We start from the raw sequence: 13,380 nt of genomic DNA on the forward strand, positions 1-13,380 counted from the left end.
CAAGCATGAACAAGACATTTTTTGTGATTGAAATTGATAATCGCACCCCACCCTACCTTTTACTTTATGGAAAAATACACTTAGGGGACCCCCTGTGGTTTCTGACACATTCAACTTAACCCCTAATGTTTAAAAAGTTACAAGTAGACCCCCTGCGGTTTCAATTTGTAAAAGGTAGGCCTCCTCTTTTGAAACACTATCAATGCTAATGAAGACCCCATTCACCCCTCGAAACCATCCGAATCCAAACACTACCAAAAACACAGTGGGCCCACATTGTTTGGATGATCTAAAAGCGTTCATTTGATGGGCCCTGACATAGATAGGGTGTGCCCAAAAAATCAGCTCCATCGGATCATCCTAACCCTTCAATCCGTGGACGAACAGTCAACTTAGGGGGTCTAAGTGTATTTTCCCTTTACTTTTTTTGCACTATATTGACATATGATAATTGGGAAAAGGGCATGTTCCAGATTGGAAACATCAACTAATTCATTCAACAGCACCCAAATGTTTCTCAATGTTTCTGTTTATGGGTCATTTTCAACCATTTAATCACTCCAACTTCACAACCCCATTTTAATATAATGAGGCACGTCTTCGAAAATAATCAAGGACTAAAAATAGAGTTTGATCAGACTGTCCTAGAAACACCTCTGTATTAGAAACTTAAGCATTGATCAGACTGAAAAAGTTATTTTCTCGGTTTGAATTGGTTCGAGTGTTCAACCATGGTTCGAACCGGATTGGAAAGTTAAAAAACAGGGCCTTGAGTATTTCTTTGTACAATAAAAAGGGCGAGGAATGCTTCTGGAAGGCGGGGCCACTACTGAGTATTGGGTCCCGTGATTGATTTATCCGGACCGTCCATTTGATAAGCCTTGCTTAATTATAATGCATAGAAGGAAATCACGCACTGACTAACTAGTGACTAGCCCAAATATATCTAACGTACATGATTACTTAGAATTTTTCTAACTTAGGTTTACTTAGTATGAAAAAGTGCTTAAATGCTTAAGGCACTATGGTTGGTTTAGAGTTTCAAGTAGAGTTTTAATTTGAAACTAGTATTCTAGTTCCATGCTATGCATGGGTGTAAAATGATGAGCCCCACACCGTCGAAACATGAGGTGTAAAATGGTGGGCCCCACCCTAATGCATAGGTTTGGATAGAGATTCTGGACCCCACATCATCAATAACCATTAGGGGTAAAATTGTGGGTTCCTCCCTATGCATAGTTTTGGGTAGAGACGGTGGGTCACCTCACACCCACCAAAACCTGAGGTGTAAAATGGCAGGTCCCATCCCACAAAAAACATATATAAGGTGTAAAATGGTAGGCCCCACCACATCAAAACATGAGGTGTAGAATGGTGGCTCCGCCCTCCCTAGACATTGTAAAATTTTTTTGGGCCCCACTCAATCATAGCATGATGTGTAAATTAGTGGGCCCACCGGATCAAATGTAAAATAGTAGCCCCCATCCATCCATGCTATGCTTGGGTCTAAGGTGTTATGCCCCAACCTATCAAAACAAGTAAATACGAGGTAAAAAGAAAAGATTTTCCATTGATTTTTTTTCTTGGAAAGAAAGCGAATGACAGTGGAAAGAAACATGCTCAGTATATTTTATTGTAGATAGATAGATAGATGGGAGGGGAGTGGGAAGGGAAGGGAAAAGATGGAGCAAACATGGTTTACCATTGATTTTTTTCTTGGAAAGAAAGCGATTGACAGTGGAAAGAAACAAGTTTAGTATATTTTACTGTAGATAGATAGATAGATAGGAGGAGAGTGGGAAGGGAAAAGATGGAGCAAACATGTGTGGCTTACACATGTGCAAGTTAGGCCAACAAAATGTCCAAAATACCCTTGGACACAAAATTATAATTTTGTCCTGACTGCATCTCTCGAAATAAAATATAAACTAAACTAAACTAGACAAAATGTAACTTCCAAAAAATACACTTTAAAATTTAACACATCAATCTCCAAAGCTGACAGGTTTTGATTGTATCTTGGTTGTATCTCAAATTATTCAGCTAATGATTGTTTATTCAATCTCCAAACTTCACATGTTTAAGGGTAGTTTTTGATTTCTTGAGGGTGGAGGCTTTGAGGGTCTTCCTTAATGTCCTCCTCCAACTCTTGGGTCCTTGGACTGTTGACATGGAGTTCCCACTCTGATGGAATTTGATCAGTTGTAATCACATTCTTCGCAGAAGGCAGCAAACACTTTACTGTAGCTTCCTTTCTTAGTGTCAAGTAAATCAACAGTCCCACATAAAGCATCATGCCAGGGAGGAAGAAGATGGCTGCGATACAAATGGAACCAATCTTGGGCAAGCTACTATGTCTCAACCAATCTATGAGGGCTGTGCTTAGAAAATACAGGTTATTGCCAATGAAACAAAAGCCCAAGGCCCATGAGATTAATGTTACCTGTTGAGAAAAGGAAATTGGTTCATTAGAGGCTAATTATGTATTGCTAGATTGTGATTAGTAAAGAGAGTGATCTTTACTAATGAAGACATGCATATTTTGAGTTAAGAAAAATATAAACGAGGTTGTTTATCTCATGTAGAAGTGAGGGAGTAGACTCACTGGCAAAGAATTCTTCTGGTGACCCATTTTGTTTTTACTGCTTGTGAACTTTAGAAGAGGAATTAAGGCAAATGGGAGAGCGAACGATAAGATCATCTGCATGCGAACGTTAGAAACTATGCTAAGGACTACATAGGAGGATCATTTGCAGCAAAAAAGTATTAGAATAGAAGAGAACAAAAAATTGTGGGTGAAAAAATGGGTTAAAACGAAGCAACTGATATTGGCACTCCCTTGTTTTGATAATTGCATTAACTCGCCTTGTCTCCTCTTTTTAATTGGCTTCTGACTGCCTTTTTAGAATTGTAATAGACTTTGATAGCTGGTTAAATAATAAAAGACAAGGTGATTTTGTGCAATTATAAAAAACATCGTAGGGCCAATATCAGTGGGCCTAAAACAATGTTGCATTAATAATAATGAGTGCACATACTTGCAAAATTTTAAAATACCTATCAATTACTCTGTTTTTAAAGGAGTTTAAAACCTATATTTTGAAAAAAAAGGGGGCAAAGTTTTACTAACATGATGTGTGAACTAATCAACATTACCGAGGCGATGATTATAAGCCTGCTAGCACCAGAGGAGCCACCGATAATGGCGGCAACTAAGCTAGGGGTGATGGCTATGCTTCTAGTAAGTAGGTTTCTCAACCAAGGCTCCATTTTCACATCCAAAAAACCCTGCAATCAAACAGGCAATTTTCTTAGGTTGGTGTGTGAAACAACCAATTACTCCAAATGCTTAAGCTGTTGGAGTTGGTGTTATTTAATCATTTTTACTTTAACATGTTCTTCTTAAAATTTGTACTTGTCGTAAGAAGGGTTCATCGTGTATCTCGACAAACCTGCATAATATACTGGCCGGCATAGGTTCCTGTGACTGTAGAACTCTGCCCCGACGCCAACAATGAGATGGCGTACACTTTCGAACTCCATTTGCCTAAAGCATCCTACAAACATACTATACTAAGTGACTGAAGAGCAAGAATTAAGTTGAAAGTCGTACTAGTTGAGAGTGTGATGTTGAATACCTTGAGCAAGAAAGAAGCAGAATTGAGGGTGATATTCGCGCAACGAAATATGTTTGGAGAGGAGAGATCTGGGTCATTGCAGATGGTTCCAGTGACAGACATTACAGCCACATTGATTATAAAAGCAAAGAATAAGGCGAGGCCACTTTCGATTAAGAAATATCTGCACGCAGTCTGAGAGATCCAAGTTGTTAGAAGTGTTGACATGAACATTGCTCCAAAATGAAAATTAAAGAGGGGGTGGGGGTGTTAATTCACTCACATTGATTCCATGGACAGTATGTGAGATTTTTCTTGACATAACCAAAGCTGAATGAAGAAAGAGGTTGTGCCTGCAGTATAGAAAACGTGATTAGTAATTCAAGAACAACTCATGATCCAGTTTAATGCTTATACACCGGATCACTGTGTAGAGAGGAATGGAATCACTATTAGATGGGGGGTCCATCTGTGAAACAACCAGTTACTCCAAATGCTTAAGCTGTTAGAGTGGGTGCTATTTAATCATTTAGACTTCAATACTCCCCTCACATGTGGCTCCTCGTTTTTTGGGTTGCCCTGACACATGTGACCCCTCTTTTGGGTTGGCCTAGTATTTTTTTATTTTTTATTTTTTTTAATATCGAGGAGTTGTTGGGTTTAGAACTCAGGATTTAACGTGAGGCAATAGCTCTGATGCCATGCAAAACATGTTAAAAGTACTAAAGATTAAATAGCGCCTTCTCTAACGGCTTAAGCTTTTGGAGTAATTGGTTGTTTCGCATGGTATCAGAGCAAAGGTCCTGGGTTCAAAACTCCTTGATTTTAAAAAATCCACATGTAATTGCAAACCCAAAAAAGGGCCACCTGCGCCATGTGTAGGCCAACCCTAAAAAGAGGCGCCTCACGTGAGGGGGAGTGCTAAAGTATAAAAAGATTAAATAATTCCTTCTCGAATGGCTTAAGCTTTTGGAGTAATTGGTTGTTTCACAAAACATCCAATTACTCCAAAAGCTTAAGCTGTTAGAGTTGGTGTTGTTATTTAATCATTTATAAATTATACTTAACAACAACTCAAAATGCAGGAGTGGCACTTTAATTACGGCATGATTAGGGCACCCATTAGAGCAATGGCATCTTGGGCTGCTTGATATCCACTCAACCGCGGGACGAACATCCCCTTTACGATCTTGGCCGGATCGGGGTTGGCATGTGCCATCTCTCCAATGAAGCAACCTCCAAGGACTAACAGTAGAGCAGATATTGCAAGCTCTAGCTTTCTTATCTACAACAACACATGCAAACCTATATTATCCTCCAAAATTAGAAAGACCCAAAAAGAAATTTAAGATAATTACAAGGACATCTTGTTACCACTCACACCATATCTTTGCAGAGCAAGGAGGAGAAGGGTGTTCAATCCAGCAAGAAGCACTCCTCCCCATATGGGTATGTTGAAAAGTAAATTGAGAGCAAAAGCCGTTCCAATCACTATAAAAACTCAAAACAACATAAAATGTAAGAAGGATTTTCCTATTAGAACTTGGAATTTTTGAGTTTTTTTGTTATGTTCTTTCTTTACCTTGGGGAATGTCGGCCGCAATCACAACAACTTCTGCAACGAACCATAGAGAGTAATTGATATGTTTCGGGTATTCATCCTTACAATGCTCTGAAAGATGCTTCCCTGCATATATAATACCAAAAACTCGTGTATTGTTTTCTTTTTTCTTTTTTTTGGAATGGCAAAGAATTCTATTAATAAAGAAAAAAAAAACGGGGGAACCCAGTGATCGAGAAGATCGAGAAAATACAAAGAAACCTAAAATAGGGGGAAAAACAACTGGGAACCCCGCGATCGAGAAAATCAAGAAAATACAAAGAAACAAAAACCCATGTCTTGTTCCACAGAAGATTATGATAGATTGAAAGATTATGCTATAAGCTTAGCTGCAACCACATATTTATGATCATGAGATTATACTATAAAAGCTTAATTATCTGATAACATCGAATCAATTCTTCAACAATATATAGCCATGCATGGAATCAAAACATATGTAGAATCATATGAAAGGATCTCATATGTGGTGTGTTAGCCGTTTGCTTGAAAATCATTGTTGGAAATTGTAAATCAAAATCAATGTTTATGGTTTTGTGAAAAGTCTTTGTTGTGTTCTAGGGGAGTTATTGTGAAACTACCAGCTACCCCAAAAGCCTAAGCTGTTGGAGAAGGCGTTATTTATTCTTTTATACTTTAACACTCCCCCTCACGTGTGGCCGCTCTTTTTAGGTTTGGCCTTCATATGGCACATGTGGCCCTTTTCTTTTGGGTTTGGCCATTGCATGTGGATCTTTTTGCTATCAAGGAGTTTTGAACCCAGGCATTTGCTCTCATACCATGTGAAACAACCGGTTACTCAAAAAGCTTAATCTGTTGGAGAAGGTGTTATTTATTCTTTAATACTTTAACAGTTATTATCTGTGGAAAATGTAAGTCATTGTATGTTTTCTAGAGTCTTTAATGTCTAGGCTAGATTATCAAAAAGTCAATGGGGATTTCCTATGATGTTGCTTAGGATACCTAAGGACTCATGTAGACTGCAACAAGGTGTTTAATGTATTTCGTTATTTTAGCAGTGTCTTAGGTCTTTAAGTATGAAGTGGTTTGTGCAAATATTGTAAGCTTAAAGAGAAGCTTCATGGGTAAGCTTAAACATTCAAAGGTAAGCTTCAAGGGTAAAGGTTCAGGGGAGAAGAAGTGTAGAGATTCTAAGGAAAAAGGGGAAAGAACACCAATTCTCCTGTAAGTGTTTTACGCTGTATTAAAATCTTTATTTTGGTGTTACATTTGTATTTTGGGGGAGCTCTACATGGGCCCTTTGGCCGTGTATCTCCCAAGCTCCCTTACCTTGCTCTTATGATTACGACACCACATAATCGATCCATCCAATTGGTGCCAACAATTATAACCCTATGTGGTTGTGAGAAATTGACATGATTCGTTATAACCAAGGCTTTAAATTTCGGTCCTCACCGAAACTGAAATTTTAGCCGAAATCCTGAAATTTCGGCTGAAATTCGGTAAAGGCGCTCGAAATGTCATTTTTTTGGGCAGAAAATTCGGAAATTTGCTGAAATTCTGTAAAGGAATAAAAAATTAATATTTTATCAAAAAATTTGCCGAAATTTCGGTTTCAGCCCTTGCCAAAATCCAAAATTTCGGTCGGCCGAAATTTAAAACCTTGGTTATAACAATAACAACAGCTTGTTGCGTGAATGGTCAAGTGATCACTTTCAGTCCATTTGGATGCACGTCAAGGAGTAGAAGGAAAGTAAAATGACATCATTTTCTAAGTAAAAATAAAGTTGGAGGAAAATATCCATTTAACTTTCCCTTTCCTCTTGGTTGGGAGGAAACTCAAAATGCTATTATTTTGGTAAAAAAATTCCACTCAAGGAAAGCAAAATGAACAGTGCATGGCAACCAAACGTTCTAAGGAAACTAGCGTCATTTTACTTTCCTTTCAAACAAAAACACTTTGCAATATGTATTATTATTATTTTTGCATGGGAAAATTTGTTTTCATGTAAATTTTTTTGGATTTTTCCATGGAAATTTTTTATTGCATTTTTTCCATAGAAAATAAAATTTCCATGGAACTTGTTTTCCATGAAACTCATTTGCCATGGAACTTAATTGTTTTCCATAGTAACAGAATTTCTCTATTTTCAAGGAAAATGGCAAACCTACTTGGACCTTGATTTTTTCCATGGAATATATTATGTTCAATGAAAAATCGTTCCCATAATTTTTTTTCATAGATTTAAATATCCCTGAATCTCTCTGCAAACCCATGCATAATGTGGGGCCCACCATTTTACACCTCATATTTGGGATGTGATGTATCCGCTCCATTTTCTTACTTGGGACAGCGACCTATTATATATAATCTATGATTGCAGTGGGGTTGACTTACTTTACTTGGAAGGATTCAACGGGTTTGATTGCCACGAACACTATAGTCAGCTGTTCCATGTAAAGCTAGAACCGAGGCGAATCTATCATTTCCCCTCATATTTGATGGGGTGAGATTGAGACCCACCATTTTAGTTTTAAAGAACCCTACCCTACCCGAGAAATATCTCGCTACCCAAGAAATATCTATGGTCGGGTCGGGTTGGGTTTTTCTCCGGAAAATCCACGATTCCCAAACCCACCCCTAGCCATGAAAATTCTCGGGCCGGGTTTTTTCACATTGACGCATTGTTGAAAAAAAAAAAAAATTCACACCAAAAATCTCTAAATTTATGTAAAAGTGTATAAATTTAAGAAGGAAACTATATTTCCACATCACAAACATGATTACCTCAATGATATAGAAAAATAATTTGCTATGTTATTCAAGAGATAATTAAAAATGTCATACTACATCTACATAAGTTAGGTTGGGTTTCGGGTTTCGAGTTTTTTTATTTAGACTCGACCCTACCCAAGATTGAGCCGGGGTTTTTAAACTAAAACCCAACCCTACGCAAGACCCATGATTTCTAAACCCGACCCATGCTATTTTGGGGTCGGATCGGTGCGGGTTGGGTTTTACCCGACCCAAGTTGTACCCCTAATTTTACATATGCCATCCACAGGGCCCACCATTTTGCACCTCATATTTTGATGAGGTGGCCCCCCACCATTTTACTCATATTTTGGCGAGGCATGGTCCAATCCCATGCATTGGAGACTCATATTATCACTACCTAATGACACCAACCACTTTACACTTTTCTGATGTGGCTAATGACTGCTTTGGGAGAATTGTAAGTGGCCTTTGAAGGTCCGTTAAAAGAAGTGTAAAACATGGTGAATATTGTTGGGGGTTCCACGTGAAAGCAAAGATCCCGCGGAAAGGTTGAAAGATGTGGATGGGCTTATAAGGATTCTGGCACCCTCCTCTTAATGGCTAGCTTTTAAGGGTGAGTTCTACCCGAGTCCCAACAAGTGGTATTACAGCTGGGGTGTGGTAACCACGGTTTAGCCCCCTCGAGGAAGATCTTGTAGTTCCCATGTTGCACCCGCGTGGATAGGAAAGAGTGTCCAAGTAAGGGGGAGATTGTCATGGGTTCAATGTGAAAGCAAGATTGTCCACGATGCTTCCATGTGGAGGGGGAGATTGTCGGGGGTTCAACGTGAAAGTAAAGATCCCACATCGGAAAGGTTGAAGGATGTGGATGGGCTTATTAGGATTCGGGCACCATGCATTTAACGACTACCTTTTAAGGGTGAGTTCTACCTGAGTGTGTGTGTGTGTGTGAGAGAGAGAGAGAGAGAGAGAGAGAGAGAGAGAGAACCTGTTGCCACCCCTAGATTGGCAGATCGAGACTGGATTATCAGAGCGAAGATCAGCCCAACCAGCACGATCCAAAGCAACTGTCTCAGATGTCAAAAGTTACATAAGTACACACGCGCGTCAAAAGTTACATTGTACAGAGAGAGAGAGAGAGAGAGAGAGAGAGAGAGAGAGAGAGAGAGAGAGAGAGATTCTCTACTGTTTTACCTCAAATTTGTGGTCAGCGCCTGATTGTAAATCCGTCTGCACTTCATTTTCTCACAACATAAAACAAAAGAGAAAACAAGTCATGGCATCATAAAAGAAAAATAACTACCCACACAAAACTCTTTTGAGATTCCTTCTTCTACTTCCATCACCCATTTATAAAAGTTTTGTAAACTAGTTTTCTTCTATATATACTTTCAAAATAGCTTATCATAGAACCCTTCCACATGAGTTTAATTCAAACCACCTTAATTAAATAAAACATCAAGGAAAACAGTTTAATGAATGTTTTATCAAACACTTTAGTTTGAAGGAAGCAAGAGGAGAGAGAGAGAGAGAGAGAGAGAGAGAGAGGTGAGATTGTACAGTTTCCGGGATCGATATAAGCGACCGAAACTAGAATCCCGGGGCCAACATAGCTCAGCATCTTCCTCCATCTCGAGGTCTCGTCGATCTCAACGCGCGGCATGGCTGTCTTCAAAGAGGGAATGCTAGATCAGTAGAGAAGAAAGAGCAGGCACTTGAACTTTATAGACTATTTTGAGGAAATCAAGTTTGTGTCATTAGGTGGGTACCTTTCTCTTACTCTAAAATTACATAAAACAAAATTGGAAAGTTGTAAACCTAAGGTATTTGTTATATTTAAGTCTCAAATTCTATGCCATGTATATTCCTATGTCCCCATATGATTAAAATATGGGCACTTATAGTGCGTGGTACGAGGTTCCCGGGGCAGTAGGGTTAGGGTCAGTTGAAAATTCTTCAACTGCCTCGCATTGTGTGGGCACCTTTCTAGTACTCTGAGGCCATATTTGGCAGCCATGAAAAACTATTCCATGAAATATTCATGGGCCCCACTGTGTGAGAAGGGCTGAGAATGAAGGAGAGGAAGAGCATTGTGAGGGTGGGGAGGAGATTAACATAAAAAATCCCCCAAAACTAGTGATCCCCAAAAACTAGTGAAAAGAAAATACATATTTATAATTGGTTTCATGTTTTGAAGGTCCCAACCACCACCCCCCTCCCCCCCCCCCTCAAGTTTCTTCATCTCCTGTCCATCTCTCACAATTGGCCCCACACAAATATTCCATGGAATATTTTTTCATGGTGCACAAACAAGGCCTAAAATTCAATAAAACAAACATGGAAAGTTTTCCCCTAGATAAACACTTTCACAACATGTATGATCTAATGTAATAATCATTCTATGTTAAAGTATAAAAGATAAATAACGCTTTTCTCCAACAGCTTAAGCTTTTGGAGAAGTTGGTTAGTTAACATGGTATCAGAGCCAATGGTCTCGAGTTCAAACCTCCCAGATAGCAAAAATTCATATGTGATGGTTGGCCCGAAGTGAGACCACATGTGCCACATGTTTGCCAAGTGGGCCACACGTGCTGGGGAGTGTTAAAGTATAAAAGATACATAACGCCTTTCTCCAACAGCTTAAGCTTTTGGAGAAGTTGGTAAGTTAACGAATGGACTTTGGGGCACATGATGATCGATCGATTTGGATTATCCGATCAATGTGTAAATGTTTAGGTGGGCCTATATCATAATACTTGCATCTGACATTTCCAGCATCTGACATTTCCACCCGCTTTTAGCTTTATCAATAATAAGAGAATTGATACTCCCACCCACTTTTCCAGCATCTGACATTTCCACCCATTTTTGTATTCTCTAGAGAATGACAAAGAAAAAGATGGTGGAAATGGTGTAATTTTTAGGAAAAGACAAACAAATGTGGGTGGACATAATGGAGATGGGGTGACTAATAATGGAGTGTATATTTTGATAAGGGAAATGATATTCGGCACCAAGTGTTTCGATAAACATACTCTCCACTTGTTTGTCGTGTAGTATTTAAAGTGTTTAAAGAGCTTTTTGAGAACAGTAATATCCTGTGACATTCCTTCAAATACTACACGACAAACAAGTGGAGCGCTTGTTTATCGAAACACTTTGGCGCATATATCATTTCCCTTTGATAAACATGACATGGTGAAGAAGTGAAGAAAGAAGGGACATCAATGGCAGTACCTAATACTTTTCTAGTGATAGTCTGCTCAATGAACTTTAAAGCTGTGAGTTTTACATCCATGGCAATTGGGCAAGGCTAATGATGATGGAAGGAATTCATGTTTCACTAGTTATTATATGTTGAGAAATGAGATCTACAATACCTTGTTTTGATAATGGCACTCCTATCTTCATTGTGCAGTTGTGAAGTATTCAAGTTAGGTCATAAATGCACTTACAATTCCTAAAATGCCTTTTGGGTGGAGGGTCATGACGGTGCCATTAAAACTTCTTCAGTCACCTACGCCCACTCCAGTGGCAGCTGATACTCCTTTGTAATGTAAAAATTGCATGCATGGTTCTTTTCTTTTTGAAATATTTTTGTGTTAATGATGGGTTGAGACATTATATAAGGTCTTGATTGTGAATATTATGATATGAATTATAATTTTTGCATGTCGCTGAACGTGACAAACTATGTAAATATTTTATTTTCTTTCTCCTAGGGTGCAATTTGGGTCGATAGTTTGAAATTTCGGGTGAGCTTTTAGGATAAAATCGCGTCGGGTTCAGGTTGATTCCAGTTCATTTTTTTTTTTATCAACCCAACCAGACCCAAATTTCACCCCCGTAATTTCTCCATTAATTTGTGTTTCCATCGAACCCTAGATCGACGCTTCTCACAACATTTTCTAAAGTCACAATATATCATTCAATGAAAATCTTCTGAGCACATGTTTGTCAGTTTGTGTATCAATTTGGATTATTCAATAACTGACATCATTTTCCTCTTTATTTATTTATTACTTACTTTGCCCTGTCGATATCCAATATATGCATTTAGCAGCAAATTAGATTATGATAATTATTATTAGAGATTTGCTAGTATCATTTATGAGTTAATTGATAGCTCCCTATTTTATATAAATATTTAGTTTTTATATATGAGAGCACTTGAGTTCTTGAATAATTAATAGCCCGGTATATACCCAACAGCTGGTATATAAGATATTCACCTCCCGCAGACCAGCAGTTATGGAGATTGGAGATGAATGGGTTCACAATTTTCTCTCCGGATTTGGACCTCTTTTTGGGTGGGCCCCGTTCTTGGGGGCCACATGAATGGAATATACACCGGACATATTTAATATACAGTATATACTCGTTCACTTCTTTTTTGTAACTTAATGCTTTGATTGGTTGACACAATGCCCTGAGGCCCGGCACTCGTTACTTCTTCTACTACGTGCTTTACTTGGAAAACATAAGTGAAGAGAAAGATAAACGTGTCACTTTCAATAGAAATTAAGTTACGCAACTTCCAAGAAGACCTCACGCGACAAACTGCAAATGCATTTATAGCTTTTCTCCCAATTTACCCCTGCACGTTAGAAAAAGTTTACTGATTTAACTGTTGGATCTAAGGTTAATATTGGTATGAAATTTTGCAGGGTTATGGTATGACAGAAGCGGGGCCCGTACTCTCCGTGTGTTTAGCTTTTGCAAAATCCACATGCGATGATCTGCCCAAAGTGGGACCACATGTGCCACGTGTTTGCAGAGTGAGCCACACGTGCGGGGGAGTGTTAAAGTATAAAAGATAAATAACGCCTTTCCCCAACAACTTAAACTTTTGGAGAAGTTGGCAAGTTGAAATGGTATCAGAGCTGGGGTGTGGTAACTCCCGGGAAGATCTCGGTAACCCCGGTGTGCCTCCGAAGACGGTGGAATTCCCTCGGAGAAGATCTCGTGGTTCTCACGTAGCCGCCGCGTGGAGGGGGAGATTGTTGGAGTTCCACGCAGAAGCAAAATAGTCCCACATCGGTAAAGTGAGATGAATGTGGATTGGTTATAAGGGAATGGGCACCCTCCCTCTAGCAGCTAGCTTTTAGGGGCGAGTTCCTACCCGGTTGATTCCCTACACTAACACTTCCACTGAGAGTTTGCTCAAAGAACTTTAAAGCATTAATGTCAGTATACTTAACACTATTCTAATGAGAGTTTGCTCCTGCATTCATGGCAATAGTGCAAGACTAAAACAATATATGTAAATTTACTTATCAGAGTTTTATATGGTGGCCGACTGTCAAACAACAAGGGCAGAGAGAGAGAGAGAAAAAACCCTCCCCATTGATTTTTGATCTAGGCCAAACTCCCTTTTTTGACTTTGAACTTGATCAAAAATC

At 38.9% G+C, this 13,380-nt stretch overlaps 1 protein-coding gene across 4 annotated transcripts; it reads right to left on the reverse strand.

Moving 5' to 3' along the window:
* Positions 1-1,752: 1,752 nt before the first annotated feature.
* Positions 1,753-9,768, reverse strand: LOC143864246 (metal transporter Nramp7.2-like). 4 transcript variants are annotated; one of them, XM_077375145.1, is made up of 13 exons: positions 9,748-9,768; positions 9,539-9,647; positions 9,173-9,213; positions 8,967-9,045; positions 5,200-5,304; positions 5,001-5,108; positions 4,686-4,902; positions 3,901-3,970; positions 3,639-3,812; positions 3,453-3,557; positions 3,157-3,288; positions 2,606-2,701; positions 1,753-2,443 (listed from the first exon to the last, which is right to left on the reverse strand). In XM_077375145.1, the coding sequence occupies exons 2-13, from the start codon at positions 9,639-9,641 to the stop codon at positions 2,081-2,083; spliced, it is 1,593 nt and encodes a 530-aa protein (XP_077231260.1). In that variant the 5' UTR covers positions 9,642-9,647; positions 9,748-9,768; the 3' UTR covers positions 1,753-2,080. The 4 variants fall into 4 exon arrangements, with proteins under 4 accessions (XP_077231260.1, XP_077231259.1, XP_077231261.1 ...); XM_077375144.1 differs by lacking the exon at positions 9,748-9,768 and having other exon boundaries at positions 9,539-9,738; XM_077375146.1 differs by lacking the exon at positions 9,748-9,768 and having other exon boundaries at positions 4,721-4,902; positions 4,999-5,108; positions 9,539-9,738.
* Positions 9,769-13,380: the final 3,612 nt, after the last annotated feature.

Source organism: Tasmannia lanceolata, unplaced genomic scaffold (assembly GCF_043159265.1).
Source record: "Tasmannia lanceolata isolate RefF3 unplaced genomic scaffold, GAP_Taslan_0.1 ptg000048l, whole genome shotgun sequence".
NCBI classification, from domain to species: Eukaryota; Viridiplantae; Streptophyta; class Magnoliopsida; order Canellales; family Winteraceae; genus Tasmannia; species Tasmannia lanceolata.